At 34.8% G+C, this 16,798-nt stretch overlaps 1 protein-coding gene across 1 annotated transcript; it reads left to right on the forward strand.

The window, feature by feature from the left end:
- Positions 1 to 13,490: 13,490 nt before the first annotated feature.
- Positions 13,491 to 14,789, forward strand: LOC105784692 (uncharacterized). The gene is made up of 2 exons (XM_012610612.2): positions 13,491 to 13,955; positions 14,073 to 14,789. Exons 1-2 carry the CDS (start codon positions 13,948 to 13,950, stop codon positions 14,626 to 14,628), a joined length of 564 nt encoding a protein of 187 aa, XP_012466066.1. The 5' UTR covers positions 13,491 to 13,947; the 3' UTR covers positions 14,629 to 14,789.
- Positions 14,790 to 16,798: the final 2,009 nt, after the last annotated feature.

Below are 16,798 nucleotides of genomic sequence, written 5' to 3' on the forward strand. Positions count from 1 at the left end.
TACTATTTATGTTTAAGGATTTTTTTATGATTTTTTATTTATGGTAAAGGGTGAAAAGTAAAAGTTTAGGGGGGAAATAAAAAGTTTTGAGGGTGAGGGGAATAAAATTTTGGGGGGAAAAGTAAATAGGGGAAAATATTCAAAAAACAATTGGGGGGATGGGTTTGTGGTAGATGGGGTGCGACGGGAGGGAAGTAAAAGTCTTAGGGGGAAGTGGGAGGGTGTAAAAGTATTGGGGGGAAATTAAAAAGGTTTGGGGGTTTAGGATAAGAATATAAAATATTATAGTTTGGTATTTGGTTTATTCAAATTATTCGAGTTATTCAAATTCAAAAATTAAACTCGATTCGAACTCGAAATTCAAAAAAAAATTCGAGTTGACTCGAATAACTCGATTCGTTTAACTCAAAATTTAAAATTTTTTTCAATTTTTTTGAGTTGAATCGAGTTTTGCTCACCCCTAACCAAAAGATGGTTGGATAGTGTGACCTTCAAGTTGATCCGATCATTGAATTCCACAAAACGATAACTATAGGAAATAGGAGGTCAATTTACAGAAACGAGGTCTCAATACCTCAATTTCCAAAACCACTAACTTTTGAACCGATACACTTATACCTTGACTAACTTTCCACATAACTAAAATTATTAGACCAGAATTCAGTATGATACTATAATAACCTCATAAATATTAATAAATAATATTTAATGACTTGATCATCAAATAAACGGGATTCTAAAACTATTGTTTCTGATATCATTGAAAATTAGGTTGTTTCAATATTAGACATATTCATGGTTGATTTTTCTGTTTATAGAGATTCATTCATGGAGTGTTTACACAATCTCGAACGGGTCTAAACAAGATGTGAAGAGACTAACTTGGTGCTTAATTGAGAAAAATGGCATTTCATGGTGAAAGAAAAATATATAGCACCCTTTACTCGACCCGATTTACCGAATTTGGATATTGGGCGTTACAACACTTAAAAACTTAGCAGAAATTTCTTTACTACTAGTGTATAACCATTTTTAAAACATACTTCATATTAATTTTATTAACTATCTTTAGAACAAAAGATTTAAGTGAAGAAAATATTTAAGAATACGTTAGATCCTTCAAAATTGTATAAGCAGTTACAACTCAAAACTTTGCTAAAAACATATTCTTCATGGTGTAGTGTACTAAGCGTCATGCCTCTAAGGTACCCTCTGTATACATAATGATGCAACACATACTGTTACTCTGACGCAATCTTGGCTTGGTCCCTCTTGGCGTACAAGTTCCACTCTCAAACCTGCAACCCAAAAACATGTTTATAAGTTTCCAAGGAACCTTGCAAGTCTCACTCAGATTTACCTTTTCTACGAAAATGTAAATGCCTTTGACTCCCCAAGTTGGGTTTCCTTCTCAAACAATGGTGAATACAATTCTGATTCTCGATTGGCAGATAACTTGTAAGTCAATTTTTGCACTTATCCATCTTATACTCTTTTCACTTTAACTACTTTACTTAAGTCCCTAGCGATTGTAGCTAATTATGCTTCTTAGATCTACCCAGCAGATTCTTTACATGCTCCCATGATTACTAGGATACAAAATTCAATAGTTCTCAAGTATGGCGGATTCATACTCTACCAACATCATAGATGTCTCAAGATCCCTATCATGGTAGATCACTTTGGCGGATTCCACAGCTAGTTATTTTTCAAGTATTCTACCAGAAAATGCCTCACCATCATACTCAGATCTCACACACAGCAAACTAGCATCTCTCCACTTGAACATTACAGAACTTATTCCACTAATTCTTAAGATAACATTCCACAATGGCTTCTAGAAGGAGGTAGCCACATAGGCTTTCCAAAGGATTCTCCACAAAAGCTTTTCAGAGAATTTTGTGTTTATTGTCTTGGTAAACCATTTCGCTGGATGCCATGGGCTTCTCCCACAAATTTATCTCGTGATCTGTCAGTCCAATTAGCATTATAGCTGCCCTACCAGAGGCTACACAACAAATTTATTTCTCATCTTTTTACATTACCAAAAAATTGTCAAGCATTGAACCCATATAATCATGAAGTATAAAATAAGAACTACACACACGCCGATATTAATACCATATAGTACACAACTTTGTAACATGTTGCACCTTATTCACATAATTACATAACATGTAGGAATCAGGTTTCGAAACTCACTAGAAACCTACTTAGGCAGTCCTTCTTGATCTAGCAGCAATTGCTTAAACAATCATAAGATTTCCATTAGAATCCTCATTACTGACATTTTACTAATATTTCAACTACAACCAACCCCCATGCAAGGCCTTCCTATAACATTGTTTTCCTTCTATAGTCATAATGTGCAAAACTATAAGGCTTACCAAAAGGTTGATTCACCTATCTTAGTTCAACCTTATCGAAGATAAAAAAGAGGATGTTGAGTTTTAGAAAGATGAACCTGAATATTAAGCAGATAGCCTAAAACCATTGAAGTGTCTATTTCCCTTAAATATAATATTGGTTCCCTGATTTCTTTACCAATTTTAAGGTAGGTGAAAGAAAATTCAATGAAGATTATCCTTACTGTTGACCAGTCACAAGGAGGTCAATTCAATCTAATTTACTCCTGTTGAAAAATGGCCAACCATGCTGCTTATGATGACTCATCTAGCTAGTTTGTTTTACTGTACAAGTAATCTCTTGTTCATTTTGCTACGCTGCTATTTGCTCTAATCTTTTCCTTATATTGCTGCAAAATCCCAAAAACTACTAACTAACCTTATATGATATCCAATTCGAACAATACTCATACAAATCGATCATACTATAACTTGATAGAGAATCTCTTAGGGAGCGGTCTTAAAGACACTTTAGTCCCTTACAGCTTTCCCATATTCTTAGTAGGCGCTTCATGTTTAGTCAAAACTCTTAGGCATATCTTTCATTTTTTGTACTCTTTCTTCTATTGAAGAATACCCCTAGACGAAATCCTTAGATATTTCTACGAACGGATACTTTATGTGCCAACTTTAGTTCGTCAAAAGTTTGTAAAACAACAGACTATACTACCATAATGCACCAGATTCATATCTACACGCATTCTTCATGGATCTGCCAACTTTGGGGTGTTACGGGATCATTCTTGAGCATCATATTTCAAAGAAAGGCCTGGAAGTTGATAAGGCCAAGATTGAAGTAATAGAGAAGCTAACGCATTAAAAGAATGTTTGAACAGTGAGAAACTTCTTAGGACATGCCTGCTTTTGCAGATGACTCATAAAACATTTTGCACAAGTCTTGAAACCATTAAGCCAACTATTGCAAAAAGATATTCCTTTTCAACAAAAAATGCATCGAGGCTTTCAATGTTTTAGAACAAAAAAAGTTTTTAGAACCCATTATAGTTAGCCTTGGTTGGACATAGCCTTTTATGATTATGTGTGATGCGAGTGATCATGCAGTTGGAGTAGTATTGGGACAAGAAAAAGACAAGGTTTTTCACACCATTCCTTGCTCAAGTAAGACATTTATTCCAGCTCAATGCAATTACACTGCCACAGAGAAAGAAATGTTAACAGATGTATTTACATATGAGAAATCCAAACCATATTTGATGGAAAATCGAGTTTATGTCTATACGAACCACTCAACATTGAAGTATGTGATGAAGAAAAAAGAAAAAAAAAGCAAGACTAATGAGATGGGTGCTCCTCCTCCAAGAGTTTGATTTATGGATATTGGATAGAAAATGGACAAAAAAATCAAATTACAGATCATTCGTCACGATTAGAATTAGAAACTAAAGGAAAAACGGAAAATTGAAATAAACGAGAACTTCATTAATAAGCAGTTATTCCAACTCAAAACAAATTCTATAACACCTTGGTATGCAAAAATTGTTAATTATTTAGCCCAAGGTATTTTCCCGATGGCTGCAACATGGGTACAAAAAAAAGAAGATTAAGTATGATGCCAGAAAACATACATGGGAGGAACCATATATTTTCTGGCAATTTTCCATCAGTTAATCCGACATTATGTAGCTAAAGAAGAGGTTGAAGGTATTCTAATGGGATGCCATACATCTCCATGCAGAGGCCATTGTAGAAGCAAGAGAACAACACATAAAGTGCTACAATCCGAATTCTATTGGCCTACTACAAACAACAATGCTTATAAATTTGTGCAAAGATGTGACAGATGCCAAAGAATAGGGAACATTTCAAGAAAGGATGAGATGCCACAAAATGGGATTTTGGAAGTAGAGATCTTCAACGTCTGGGGAATAGATTTTATGGGATAATTTTGTAGTTCTTTTGGAAACCAATATATTCTTCTCATGGTGGATTACGTCTCAAACTGGGTAGAAGCAATTGCTCTACCAACTAATGATACGAAAGTAGTAGTGAAATTCTTGCAAAAGAACATATTCGCACGATTCGGAATCCCAATGCCTTAATTAGTAATAAAAGTTACCATTTCTACAGTCGACAAGTGGACATTGCACTAGCCAAATACAACATCAAGCATCAAATTACAATGACCTATCACCTTTAAGCCAATGGGCAAGCAGAAGTTTCCAACCGAAAAGTCAAGCAAATTTTAGAAAAAACAATAAATCCAAGTTGAATGGATTTGAGCATGCAATTAGATAATGTTTTATGGGCTTACTGAACTACATACAAAACACCATTGGGTATGTCACCCTATAAGCTTGTTTATGGGAAGAACTGTAATTTGCTAATAGAGTGAGAAAAAAAAGGCGTATTGGGTAATTAAAGAACTGAAGTTGGATCCAACCTTAGCCAAGCAAGTAAGATTATTTCAGCTAAACAAATTAGAAGAGTTAAGATATTTGGTGTATGAAAATGCCAAACTTTACAAAGAAACGAATAAAAAGAGACATGGCACAATGATCAAAACGAAATCCTGTTCACCGAAACAGCAGGTACTATTTTTCAACTCTAGATTAAAACTTTTCCCAAGAAAGCTACGGTCAAGGTGGACAGGACCATTTACGGTAGATCGCGTCTTCCCCCATGGCGTCGTGGAACTCACAACAAAAGATGGTAGGAACTTCCTAGTGAATGGACAAAGATTGAAACGATATTTTGGAGGTACCTTTAAATCCGAGGTTGAGAAGTAAGCCTTAGAATATAGAGTTATATCAAAGAGGAAGGGTGGCATATGAAAATTTGAAGAGCAGTGGAATCAGACGCTAGACGAGCTCGTAATCTTTACATAGATAAACCCATCAGAAGTAAATTAAGTAGTTCATATTGTATAGTAGTATTCAATAGTTAGAATATAGAAGTTTATTATTAATATTGCATGGAAAAATTAGGAGCAAACAGGTTTCCGAATGAAATAGAGGAAATCGAAGCCAATCAAGGATAAGAATGAACGATCGGAGGACATCAGTGCACCAAGAAAAGTGGTAGAGGCAAGTTCGTGTTGCAACACACCGAAGCCATGGCACAACATAACTATTTCAAGGTCAAATCCCCAAAAACCAGTTGTCGTGGTGCAACATAGGGTCTCTATGGCATAACACAATGTCCTCATAGCTAATACAGGATATTTTAGTCATCATGTCATGCCATGCACATGCTATAGTGCGACACGCCAATAATTTTCAACAAAGTTTGGCCTATCGTTTAGCTAAAAGCCCGTTTGAAGCTCTATTTATAGTCACCATCTTTAACTCTAAATACGCACCATTCAAACACCCTAAATGAGTTACAACATCCCTTAGACATCGTCCATTAATCTTGAATAGCAACTTCGTTCTTTCATATCCCCGATCCCCAAACACTACAAGTGATCCATCCTCCATTCTCATCTTGCTCGACTCGTCGACTACTTGTCTTCTTTTGTTCAAAACATATAATCTACATCAGTAAAAGATCAATCTTTGTACTTTGTACTCTAACTTTTTTTCAATTAATTTTAACCATTTGGGTTGTCACAATTTTTTCAATGAAATCAAGAAAACAACAATGCATTACCGAGGCACCAATCAACTTTAATGATAATCGATTCACCAATTCTGAAGTAGAGAGATTCTATCTCTAGATGAGTGTCCAATCATTCATTCAAGAATGTGAATTCGACCCCACCGTGTCTACCTACGACGAGATATGGGATTTGGTGCATTACCACCGTTAGAATAAATTTTGCACCACACCAACCGAACTGGTGGTTGAAGTAATAGTTTATGGATTCTATGTTGCACTAAAGTATCGAGAAAATCATAGACAGGGTGAAATGATTACCTAAGTCACCATTCAGGGAAAAGAAGTGTTGACTACGCTACTAGAAATATATCAATTTTATGATGCCCTATATTATTCCCACGATTATTTGGAAAATATAAATTTATTCACATTTGAGAACATAGATATGGAGGTAATTATTTGATAGAGGATTGTGGCGAGTGGACTCGCAATGCCAACACCAGTGCCTTTAAAATTCAACATAGTCATCAAGCTTCCAATGACAAAAATGTGGATGCAAATTATTTACACTCGTCAGGCACATACACACAATGCATCTGACATCACTGCATATAGAATGGTTATGTTTTATGCGATTTTAAAGAAAAAACAAATTTACATTGGCCATTGGATCTACAAAGAGATGGTGAAGTGCTTACGAAGCCGTAAACAAAGTATGTATTTCCCGCACTTGTTCACGACACTATGTAGAAGAGCTGAAGTTCCCATGTCTCCTGCCAAACCATTCACGCGATCAACGAGGAGCGTAATTGGGGACAACATGTATGAACAATTTGTTGAACACCAAAGGAAGCAAAAGCAAGAAGCCGAACAATAAACAAAACACAAGCGGGATCCCCAAAGGCTGGGTAAGAGGAAGACCAAAGCACAAACATCACAAATGACAGGATTATAAGACATGTCAATCTTTAAATGGAAAACACGTTGGATGCAAGACATGGGCGATATCCTAGTTTGCATTGCGCAACAAAATGGATGGCCGACGCCAACGCCACTACCAGACATGATCGTGTGATTTCCACCACTAGGAGAAGAAGATGATGGGGATGAGTCAGAGCCTGATTCCAACTAATTTTGAACAATTTTTAATTTATTTTTACTTTGGACCTGGTACTTAAGTTTTATTTTTTGGGGATGATGGTTATTGGTTTGTTTTGATCTCTTTTTTTTAAGAACTTTGATGTTTTTATATATATAGATATTGCATTTTTTTAGTAGGAACCCAAAATTTTTGAAGGCACTACAACATTGAGCCAAAACTAACAGGAGGAGTAGTCCCACCAATTGAGTTGCACGTATCACGCCAATTGGGTAACCTCTTTCCCTTACATTTTTAATTGCACATTAGGGACAATGTGTCGAATAAAGTGTAGGGGTGACTTAGAAATTTTTTTAATTTTTTTCTATTATATTACTTTATTTTCTTTCTTTTGTTTTTAGTTTTTAATTTTTATTTGCATGTTTTTTATGTGCTTGAGCTTACGAAATACAAGTGATTGGTTAGGAGCATATACCTAGATTGTTTGTTTAAATTGTAAATTTAGCTTTGAAGTTTAATAATTTAGGTTTTTATATTTAGACTAATTAGTTCAGTTCATTAAAGCGTAAATAGGAAAAAATAGATTAAAATATCAAGTGATAAAAGTAGATACAAATAGGTAATTATATTTGTAGAAGCATAGGATGTTTGAATTAAAAGAAAATACTAAGGAAAATATATGGTTATTGAAACAGTGTAGTATGACCAGTATAACCCTTACAAAAAGTGCCTGAGAAAAATCTCAATCGTATTGGCCACAAATAAAAAAAATCATAAGGGATTATACGAGGAAATATTACTACATTAGAGTTCAAAGCATGGACAAAAATAAACTGAGTAGGAAAAAATTATTCGAACTGACTATACCCTGCAAAAATAAATACTATATTCGTATATACATTTTGATGGAGATATATATTTAATTGTATTTAACTTGTTTACTTTATAATTTCCTATTTGTATCTATAGTTTTTTTTTTTTTTGTTTAGTTTTCTTGAGGGCAAGCAAAGACTTAAGTGTGGGGTATTTGGCCTGCCGTCAATGTAGTAGTTAATCCGGGTCATTTTCGCAGTTAAAGAGCTTATTTTCTAGACAATTTAGTATTTAATATTACATTTTCAAGATTTAGGCCTCAAGATTAAATATTAATAAAATAAGTGTTTTTAACACATTTTATAAGTGTTATGACCCAATAGGCCAACATGAGCCTTATGTTGTGCTAATATATTTAATTGACTGAGTAGAATGAAGAATTATAGGCCCAATTGACATGGAAGCAAGGGATGACTGACGTACAAGCTGCCTGATACATTAAGGCACAAAACGAACAACACAAAGTGTATTTTGCATGTTGTGTCGCGTTATAGACATTGGGTGGTGCGACACTAGTCGACGTGTTGCTCAAGGATGTCGAGGTTATTTTTGTTCGCGCAATCAATTTTATACAAAGACTTAGGATGTGCGGAAGACCTAATTCAGGCTGCCAATACTTCTATAAATAAGACATTAGGGGTTTGATGTAACTAATCCGTCTTAGACGCACTCAAAAAACTTAGTAGTTTAAGAGTAGGAATAGATTAACTTTCTTTCAGCTTTTCATAAACTAGTTATTTTTCCTCTTGGAATTAGTTTCAATCCAAGAGTTTATTTATTTTTATTGAAGTATCCTATATTACTTTCTCTTTTGCATTCGATTTATTTCTTTATTCCAATCAAGCGATTCGCTACTACATTCCCCGTTCAATATCAAATCTCATTTTTCTTGCGAATCAATTGTGTTCTTCTCATGATTTATTCAATTGGAGTCAAGATTATAAATAACATGAGTGGCTAAATCTCATAAGGGAGATTAACGAGTGAGTGGGGATACGATTAACGGAGGATTCAGGGTTTTCCCAAGAGAGTTAGTTGGTATAGATTACGTGTTCTAAACTACTATGATTAACAACCCTAGGAAGTTATCATAGGCTAGATGAGGTTGGGAGATAAGTTGAACCTAGTAAATCGTAATTTATCTTGATCGAAAAAGTGAGGTTAGGAGATAAGCGAGTATCAACCAATCAATTAGTTAATTAAAGGTCGAAAGATAATAATTAGTTAATCGATAGTTAATCCACCCTAAACCCTACTTTGAAGTTAATTACAAACCCTGCAGCGAGTTAATCTTCTTGATTAGTTCGTTTATTTAATTCGTTTGTTTATTTTTTATTTATTTATTCTCGTTATTTATTTGTATCTCTTTAATCTATTTTATGGTTTATCATAATATAGGAATTAGTTAGTACTACTTAGACTTATTGTTGTAAAAATACTTTCATAATTTATTCTATCCTCCCATGGGTATGATCATCGAAATACTTTCAAGTATTTCGTTGTACTAACTATATTACAATTTGACTCGTGCACTTGCGGACACCGCCATTCTAAATTCATATATATTTTTGGTGTTATGTTTTACTATAAATAATGCAGTCAAACACTTTAATTGAATCCGTAATCACATCATCGTCAATTGGGAGCCCGAGTTGCAATGCGACATCTTCAAAAGTGATGGTGCACTCCCCATACATTATAATCAATGTCATTGTTCTAAATCTAGTGACATCCAAATATGGAAAAATAAGTTCATCCGGCCGATAGGTCGAACTATGGACACGTGCCCTCAAGATGCAGTACTCACCCTCTCCATAATAAATTAACGTATTAGTTAAATATACCAATTAAAAAAAATAATGAAGTGAAACTTTATAAATGTACTCGTGAATAGCAAGTAATCAAAATTTTACTAATCCATACTCATCATGGCTGTGTAATCAATTGTTCTGATTAAAGAACTCATTTCAATATTTACACAAATAAAAATGAATAAACATATCATTTTAAAACATAAACGCTTCCACATAATAATGTTTACCACAACCCATTTTAGTTAATAATTTTATTTTATTTTATTTAAATGAAATATTCACATAATAAAATTTTAATCACCAACTAAACAAAAAGTAATTAAAATAAATTACCATAACCCATAATTTTTCAACATCTTTATTAAAAATATATAAATATAAACACAAACCAACTTTTCTTCTCCTAAAACTTAAACACAATTTTTTTACTAACTAAAATATAATCTTAAACATTAAATCTAAATATTATAATATACAAAATATTATTACAAACTAAAAGAAACATATAATCTTAAATCATCATTTCCTCATTTTCATACAAAAAAAATACATTCAAAAATTAATATAAATTCCTTCCAAGCATTCTCATAACATTTCACAACAAATATCAAGCTAATGAAGTTGTAGGAAGTCATTTCTTACCTTCTTAAAGCTTTTTCACTTTGACTTTAACTTTTCTCACTAAAACTTTATAAACCCTAAACTAAAATTAATTAAAGTGATGGAAGACATGAGCTTAGAAGGTTGTTTCCATGGAAAACAGTATCTAAAGGTGGGAGGTGAAACTTTTAAGAGAAAATGGAGAAGAAAACCAGAAAATGGAAAGGTGGAAGAAGAAGAGCCATGGAGGCTGGTGCTGGCTGGTGAAGGGGGAAATGAGTGCTGATGAAGGTTCTTTTCCTATTAAAAAGGACCATCAAATGGGCCTAAGGTCCAAACCCAATTTATCCAAGTCTAATTTTATTAAATTGTGATCTGATTTTTTAATACAAAATTTCAACGATCTAAAATAATTTTAAATATCAAATATCATATTTAAATGTTATTTTAATTATAGAGGTTTAAAAATTGATCAAATTATCTTTTATGAAAAATTATTATTTTACTCTTTTCATTATTTCTTCTTAACTTTTGGCAATTAGAACAAATTTAATTTTAATACAATTTCATGAGTTGTGAAAATTATTTTCTTAATAAAAATAAAAATTACAATTTAATCCTTATATTATTAAAATTTTCAATTTAGTCCCAAAATCTATTTGCAAGGCATATTTCAACTTATCCTTTAGTCAATCAATAAATAATAACTCACCTTGATGGGCAATTTACCAAAAAAAGCCAAATTTTATTTAAATTTACTGAAATGGGCCCAGTATTTTATTATTTACCGGAATGGGCCCCTGTCTCGTAAATCGCGTCCACGTTAGCGCGATGTCAGGGGATGTATCAGCAAAGCGCGGCCACATCAGCGCGCTTTGATGACATGGCAACAAAGCGTGGCCTTGAGAGCGCGATTTATTGCCACGTCAGCAAAGCGCTCTGACATGGTCGCGATTTGATGACGTGGCACGTCCCTGGGGACGCGATTTAGACCGCGCGTGAACAGTGAACGGTCAAAAATTTGACCGTTTCCCCCCCAACGGTAAAAAAAAAAACCTATAAATACCCCCACTCCTTTTTTTTTCACAAACAAATCCTCTCTCAAATTTCCTCTCAATTTCCTCTCAATTTCCTTCCAAATTTCTCTCAAATTCATATTTAATCTCAATTAACTCTCGATTTCCTTTTAAATTTCTCTTAAATCTCTATTTTTAAATAATTTTAAATAATTTTGATTTTTTTAAATAAAAAAAGTACTCTTAAATCCCTAATTTTTAAACCGAAAAAATTTGTACAATTTTAGTAATGGACGGAGGATTGACTCGTCTTGATAAGCATCACATATCCGTGGAACAAATGAAGATGGTAAGTGTTAAATTTAATTTTTAAATATTATTTAAGATTTTTTTATTTATGCATTTTTAGATAATTATTAATTTATTATTTGTTATAAAAGTCTGTAGATCGGGTATTGGAATACAATATCCGAAATATGCATGCTCCTCCATCACCGTTGGTAGAGAACTACCTACGGGAAGCGGATTTTTGGCACGTGGCGACAGTAGGCCGGGGATGTAAGGTGGACCCGAAACTAATCAGTGCGTTGATCGAGAGGTGGAGACCCGAGACGCACACATTCCATCTTCCATGTGGAGAGTGCACTGTCACTTTGGAAGACGTCAGCTTGCAATTGGGATAGCCGGTGGACGGTTACCCAGTCACGGGGTCTGCCCAATCTAGCGATTGGCCAGCGGTGTGCTACGAGCTTCTGGGCGCTATTCCGAAGAAAATGGACGGAGGTAAGATCGAGATGGGCTAGTTGCGAAACACATTCTCGGATCCGAATGAAGATTCAACTGAAATAGAAAGAATCTGATATGCTTAGGCATACATTCTTCAGTTAATTGGAGGTTATCTGATGCCGAACTTGTCACGGAGCCGCGTACATCTAAGATGGCTGCTGAAACTCGTTGATTTTAGAGCAGTCAGTGAATTGAGTTGGGGGTCTGCCGTCTTGGCCACATTATATAGGGAGATGTGCGGGGCGACTCGACCGAGGAGAGCAAAAATCGGAGGTTGCCTGTCACTACTGCAGTTATGGGCACGGTTTCGCAAATTCTTCGCATATAGCTTCCAGGAGTGCGCGATTTCACAAATTCTTCGCATATAGCATCCTACTTGAAGCGTTTTTTATACTATTTGCTCAGAAACGTCAACTGGAAATTATTTTTCCAGAACCTACTGTAGCAAAAGCTCGTACACGTGGGCGCGACTGCAAAAATCCTTCTGATAAATCATCCTGCTTTGATTTTATCTTAAAAACTCATAAACACGAAACGTAATCCAATTTTGAATAAATTTTAATTAATTTAATTACGAAACCCTAAACCTTAAAATTTAATAAATTTTAATTACAAAACGTAATTTAATTTTAATTAATTAATTAATTTCTCTCCAAAACCCTAACAATCTGAAAAAGCCTGAAAATCCTAACGTGGGAAACACGGCGAAATCGCGTCCCCAAGTGCGCGCGACATGGCAGCAAATCACGTCCACGTCAGCGCGCTTTGATGACGTGGACACAAATCGCGCTTTCAAGGACGCGCTTTGTTGCCACGTCAGCATAGCGCACTGACATGGATGCGATTTGCTGACATATTCCCTGACTTCGCGCTTATGTGGACGTGATTTAGGGGAAAAGGGCCCATTCCGATAAATAAAAAAATACCAGGCTTATTTCGGTAAATTTAAAAAAGATTGGCTTTTTTTAGTATCTTGCCCCACCTTTACAGTTGCTTTCACGTATTCATTTTCAAATATAAAATTTCTTGCATAAATTTTTTTTATCTGATTTGTTCCATACCTTGTTCTTAAAATTTTCTCGATATTCAAACTCAGAATTATGTCACATATTATATCGAAATTTTCGGAGTGCCACAATCAGCGTCACCACCGTGGACATTGTTGGGAGTCACCGACTTAAGGAGATCCGAAGCCTTTGGGATACGGTGCTCTACCAAGCGTAGGAACCTTGACGAAGCGGAAGAAATCGAGAGGCCAGGAGCCCCGTCTAGAGAAAAGGAGATAAGCTATCTCCAAGAGAGACTTGGAAAAATCATGTGGTGGTCCACCACCACCATTCTAGTAGCCAAAAGCTTGAGGAGGAGAGGGGAGATCTCGAAGTTTTTTTTTCCGAAAGACAAAGAAGGCAAAAGGAAAAAGACTTACCAAATCAAGAGAGAGGCGAGAGGAAAGATAGAAAGGGCAGTTGAAAATACACACTAAGGTCGTATGTGTTCAACACCTAAAGAAGAAAGCATTAGTTGGATGGTTCAATGTTATTCCACTTTATATTCATGTCCTAACCTATGTATCTTGAGAGACATTGATTTTTTATTTTATTTTTATAAATGATTTAGCCATTGTTTAAAACTTACTTTATCAATTCTCTTCATCGACTATCAGGAAGTCCAACAAATTAGAAAAATTTTAAAAAAAATCTAAAAGATTAAAAGGAAAGCGCTGCCTTCCCTCTCCTTTTCCAGGAAACATAAACCCTTCAAGCAGCAACAAGATCCCGATTTTCAAAGACTCGATAATGGATGAGTGAAGTCCTTTTCCTTTTCCTCCCTTAATTTCATTTTCATTGAAATTGTTTTCTCTTTTTTTTTTTTTTTGCTTTCAAAATCTCACTTTCACACTGTAAATTCATCTGTTTCTCAGATCTGAGCAGGACCCAAGAAGACTGACTTCCACATCGTCTTCTTCTTCATCCACAACAAGCGTTCACGTCACGGCCTTGGACGGCCTGGTAAACGTCAACTCCCTCTTCACCATCGCCGTCTTCGTGGGCCTTTCTTTAACCACGCCAGGCCAACATAGCCTCGAGAATCGAGCCCCCTGCGACGCCGGCATCGACTTTGCGAAAAAGCTCTTGGTTTTCGAGGTAGTCTCCTTCAGTTTCTTCCTATTCTCGTCCCTGGTAGCTCAGGGTTTGAAGCTTGCCATCAACTTGTTGAACAGCAAAGACGTGGACGAAGCTATCAGGGCCCACATTAACCTTAAAGTTCTGAGGTTAGGGATGATGGGGTCGGCGGTGGGGTCGGTTATGGGGTGCTTGTTTTTGATGCTTTCGATGGTGAATGTGATCGAGATCCGATTGGGGATGTTGTCTTGTGGGAGTAAGTCTGCGGTTCACTCAGTCACGGCTTTAGTTCTTCTGGTTTCTTCTGCTCTCTTGGTTTACATTTCCACTGCTGTTTATGCTTTCTTGCATTGATGGAATGAAAGAAAATAGGATGCCCATAATTATCAAGTTTAATCTTAGTTTTGGAAACAACATTGTGTTGTTATCTTCTCGTTGAGTTGGGGACATATGTTCAAGTATTAATTTGAATTTTAGTTCTAGTTTACCGGGAAATGTTTACCCTTGATTTACAATATGGTGTTCTTATGTTAGATATGGGCATAATATGAATTTCTAGGTGTCCTATAGACTTGATGATCCATTGTCTCCGGGCAGAAGCATTCGACGGCAACCCTAAATCTTTAGGGTTGAGTTCCAAAGTGCAAGGATGAAAGAAGAAATACAAAAGTAGAAATACCATAAATTTTAGAATAAATTATATCAATTATGTGGAAGGTTTTTTGTTTTGGTACTTTAATTTAAAAAATTATAATTTATTTATTAAATTATTTAAAAGTTTTCATTAAAGTTATTGAGTTGTTAAATTTAATATTATATTTCTTTTTGTTTATATTGTTTTCATCAATCAAAAGTTTTTTCCTCCATCTTTTCTACTGTTTATGTTTTTATATTCATGAAATGGCTTTGGATATTAAGAATCTCTAAACCGAAATTCAAACAATTCTTTTTTCGACCTTTAACACAAACTGTTAGATCGATTTGGATAAATGGTATGTTCAATTAATTGATGGATATTGATCCACTGTACCGAGCATCGAATTGTTACTTGGAGCTCATTGGCGGTACTTTTTTTTTTAAAAAAAAAGAAGTTAACAAACCAATGCCTTGTATAAAAACTTTTAAATAATTTAGTTAAATAAAAAATTTTGAATAGTCCAGTGATCAAATTATAATTTTTTTTAGTTAAGTAATTAAAATGAAATTTACCTTAAATTTTAAGTGTGTTTCCTATGGGAGAAAAGTAAGAGGAGAGAAGATAGGTTAGATGGTTACTTTTCATCTTAATGGCAAAATTAGGCTTAAATGCCGATTTTGTTTTTTAATTAGGCCTTTAGGCCTTCTTTTTTTAAGGAAATAGATCATTTTTAGGAGAGAGAAAGGAAAAATGCAGTCAACTAGACGCGCTTTCTTCTAACAATAACAAAGCAACGACTTTTTGAACGTTGCCGCACCAATGGTAAAAAAATTTAAAATTTTCCAATGGTTAATTTTTTTTACCCTATAAATACCCCCCAAATTTAATTTTTGTCATTCACATCATTTTCTCAACTCTCCCGTTTTAAATTTTTTGATATTTTCACTTAAAAATATTATTATTATTAATTATCTCGTTTTTATTCGCTCAAATCGATTTCTCACAAATGGTTGCTTCTCTAATCCGCTTCAACCACAAGCATATTTTTGTCGCCCAAGCAGTAATGATAAGATGAAATTTTAAATTTCATTATTTTCAATTATGTTAAATTTAATTGTTTTTTTATTTGAACTTTTTATTGTATAAATAGGTGGATGGTTATGTTCTAAAGGGCTTCGTTCATATTATGGAAAAACCTATGATCTCTAAAATTCGTGGTCACTTGCAAGAGGCTATATTCTTGCATGTGCCCCGCATGACTAGGGGCTGCAAACTCGATCTTACACTAATTAACACGTTGGTGAATTGATGAATGCCCGAAACACAAACTTTTCACCTTCCATGCGACAAATGTACAATCACAATCAAGGACGTAGCACTATAACTCAATCTGCCAGTGGCCAGTCATCATGGGATTAGCAATCATTCCAGGTAAAGTGGACCTCTGCAAAGCACTGTTAGGAAAGGTCTCAGACAAGTTTGAAGGTGGTCGGATATCGATAAATTGGTTGGAGGATAATTTCGACAAGCTCCTGAGCATTCATCATGAGGTTAATCGAGGCATTTTAATGCCCGAAAAATCTCGAAATTTGGTGCACGTAAGGTGGCTACTACAGCTAGTGGACTTCAATGAATGTGGAAAACCAAGTTGGAAATCTGTTGTCTTATCCACATTATACCGAGAGATGCGTCAGGCCACGGTACCAAATATGATATCGATTGGCGGTTGTCTGCTCTTGTTGCAGTTTTGGACCTGGTGGTGACTACCGTTTCTATGTCTTAGAGTGATCGACCCATACATGTTCCTGTTGGTGATGAGGTAAACATAATTTATTAATAAATACATAGTTTGTACATCAATTTTTTTTTATTATACGTTTCAACTAA

This window comes from Gossypium raimondii, chromosome 7, assembly GCF_025698545.1.
Source record: "Gossypium raimondii isolate GPD5lz chromosome 7, ASM2569854v1, whole genome shotgun sequence".
In the NCBI taxonomy this organism is placed as follows: Eukaryota; Viridiplantae; Streptophyta; class Magnoliopsida; order Malvales; family Malvaceae; genus Gossypium; species Gossypium raimondii.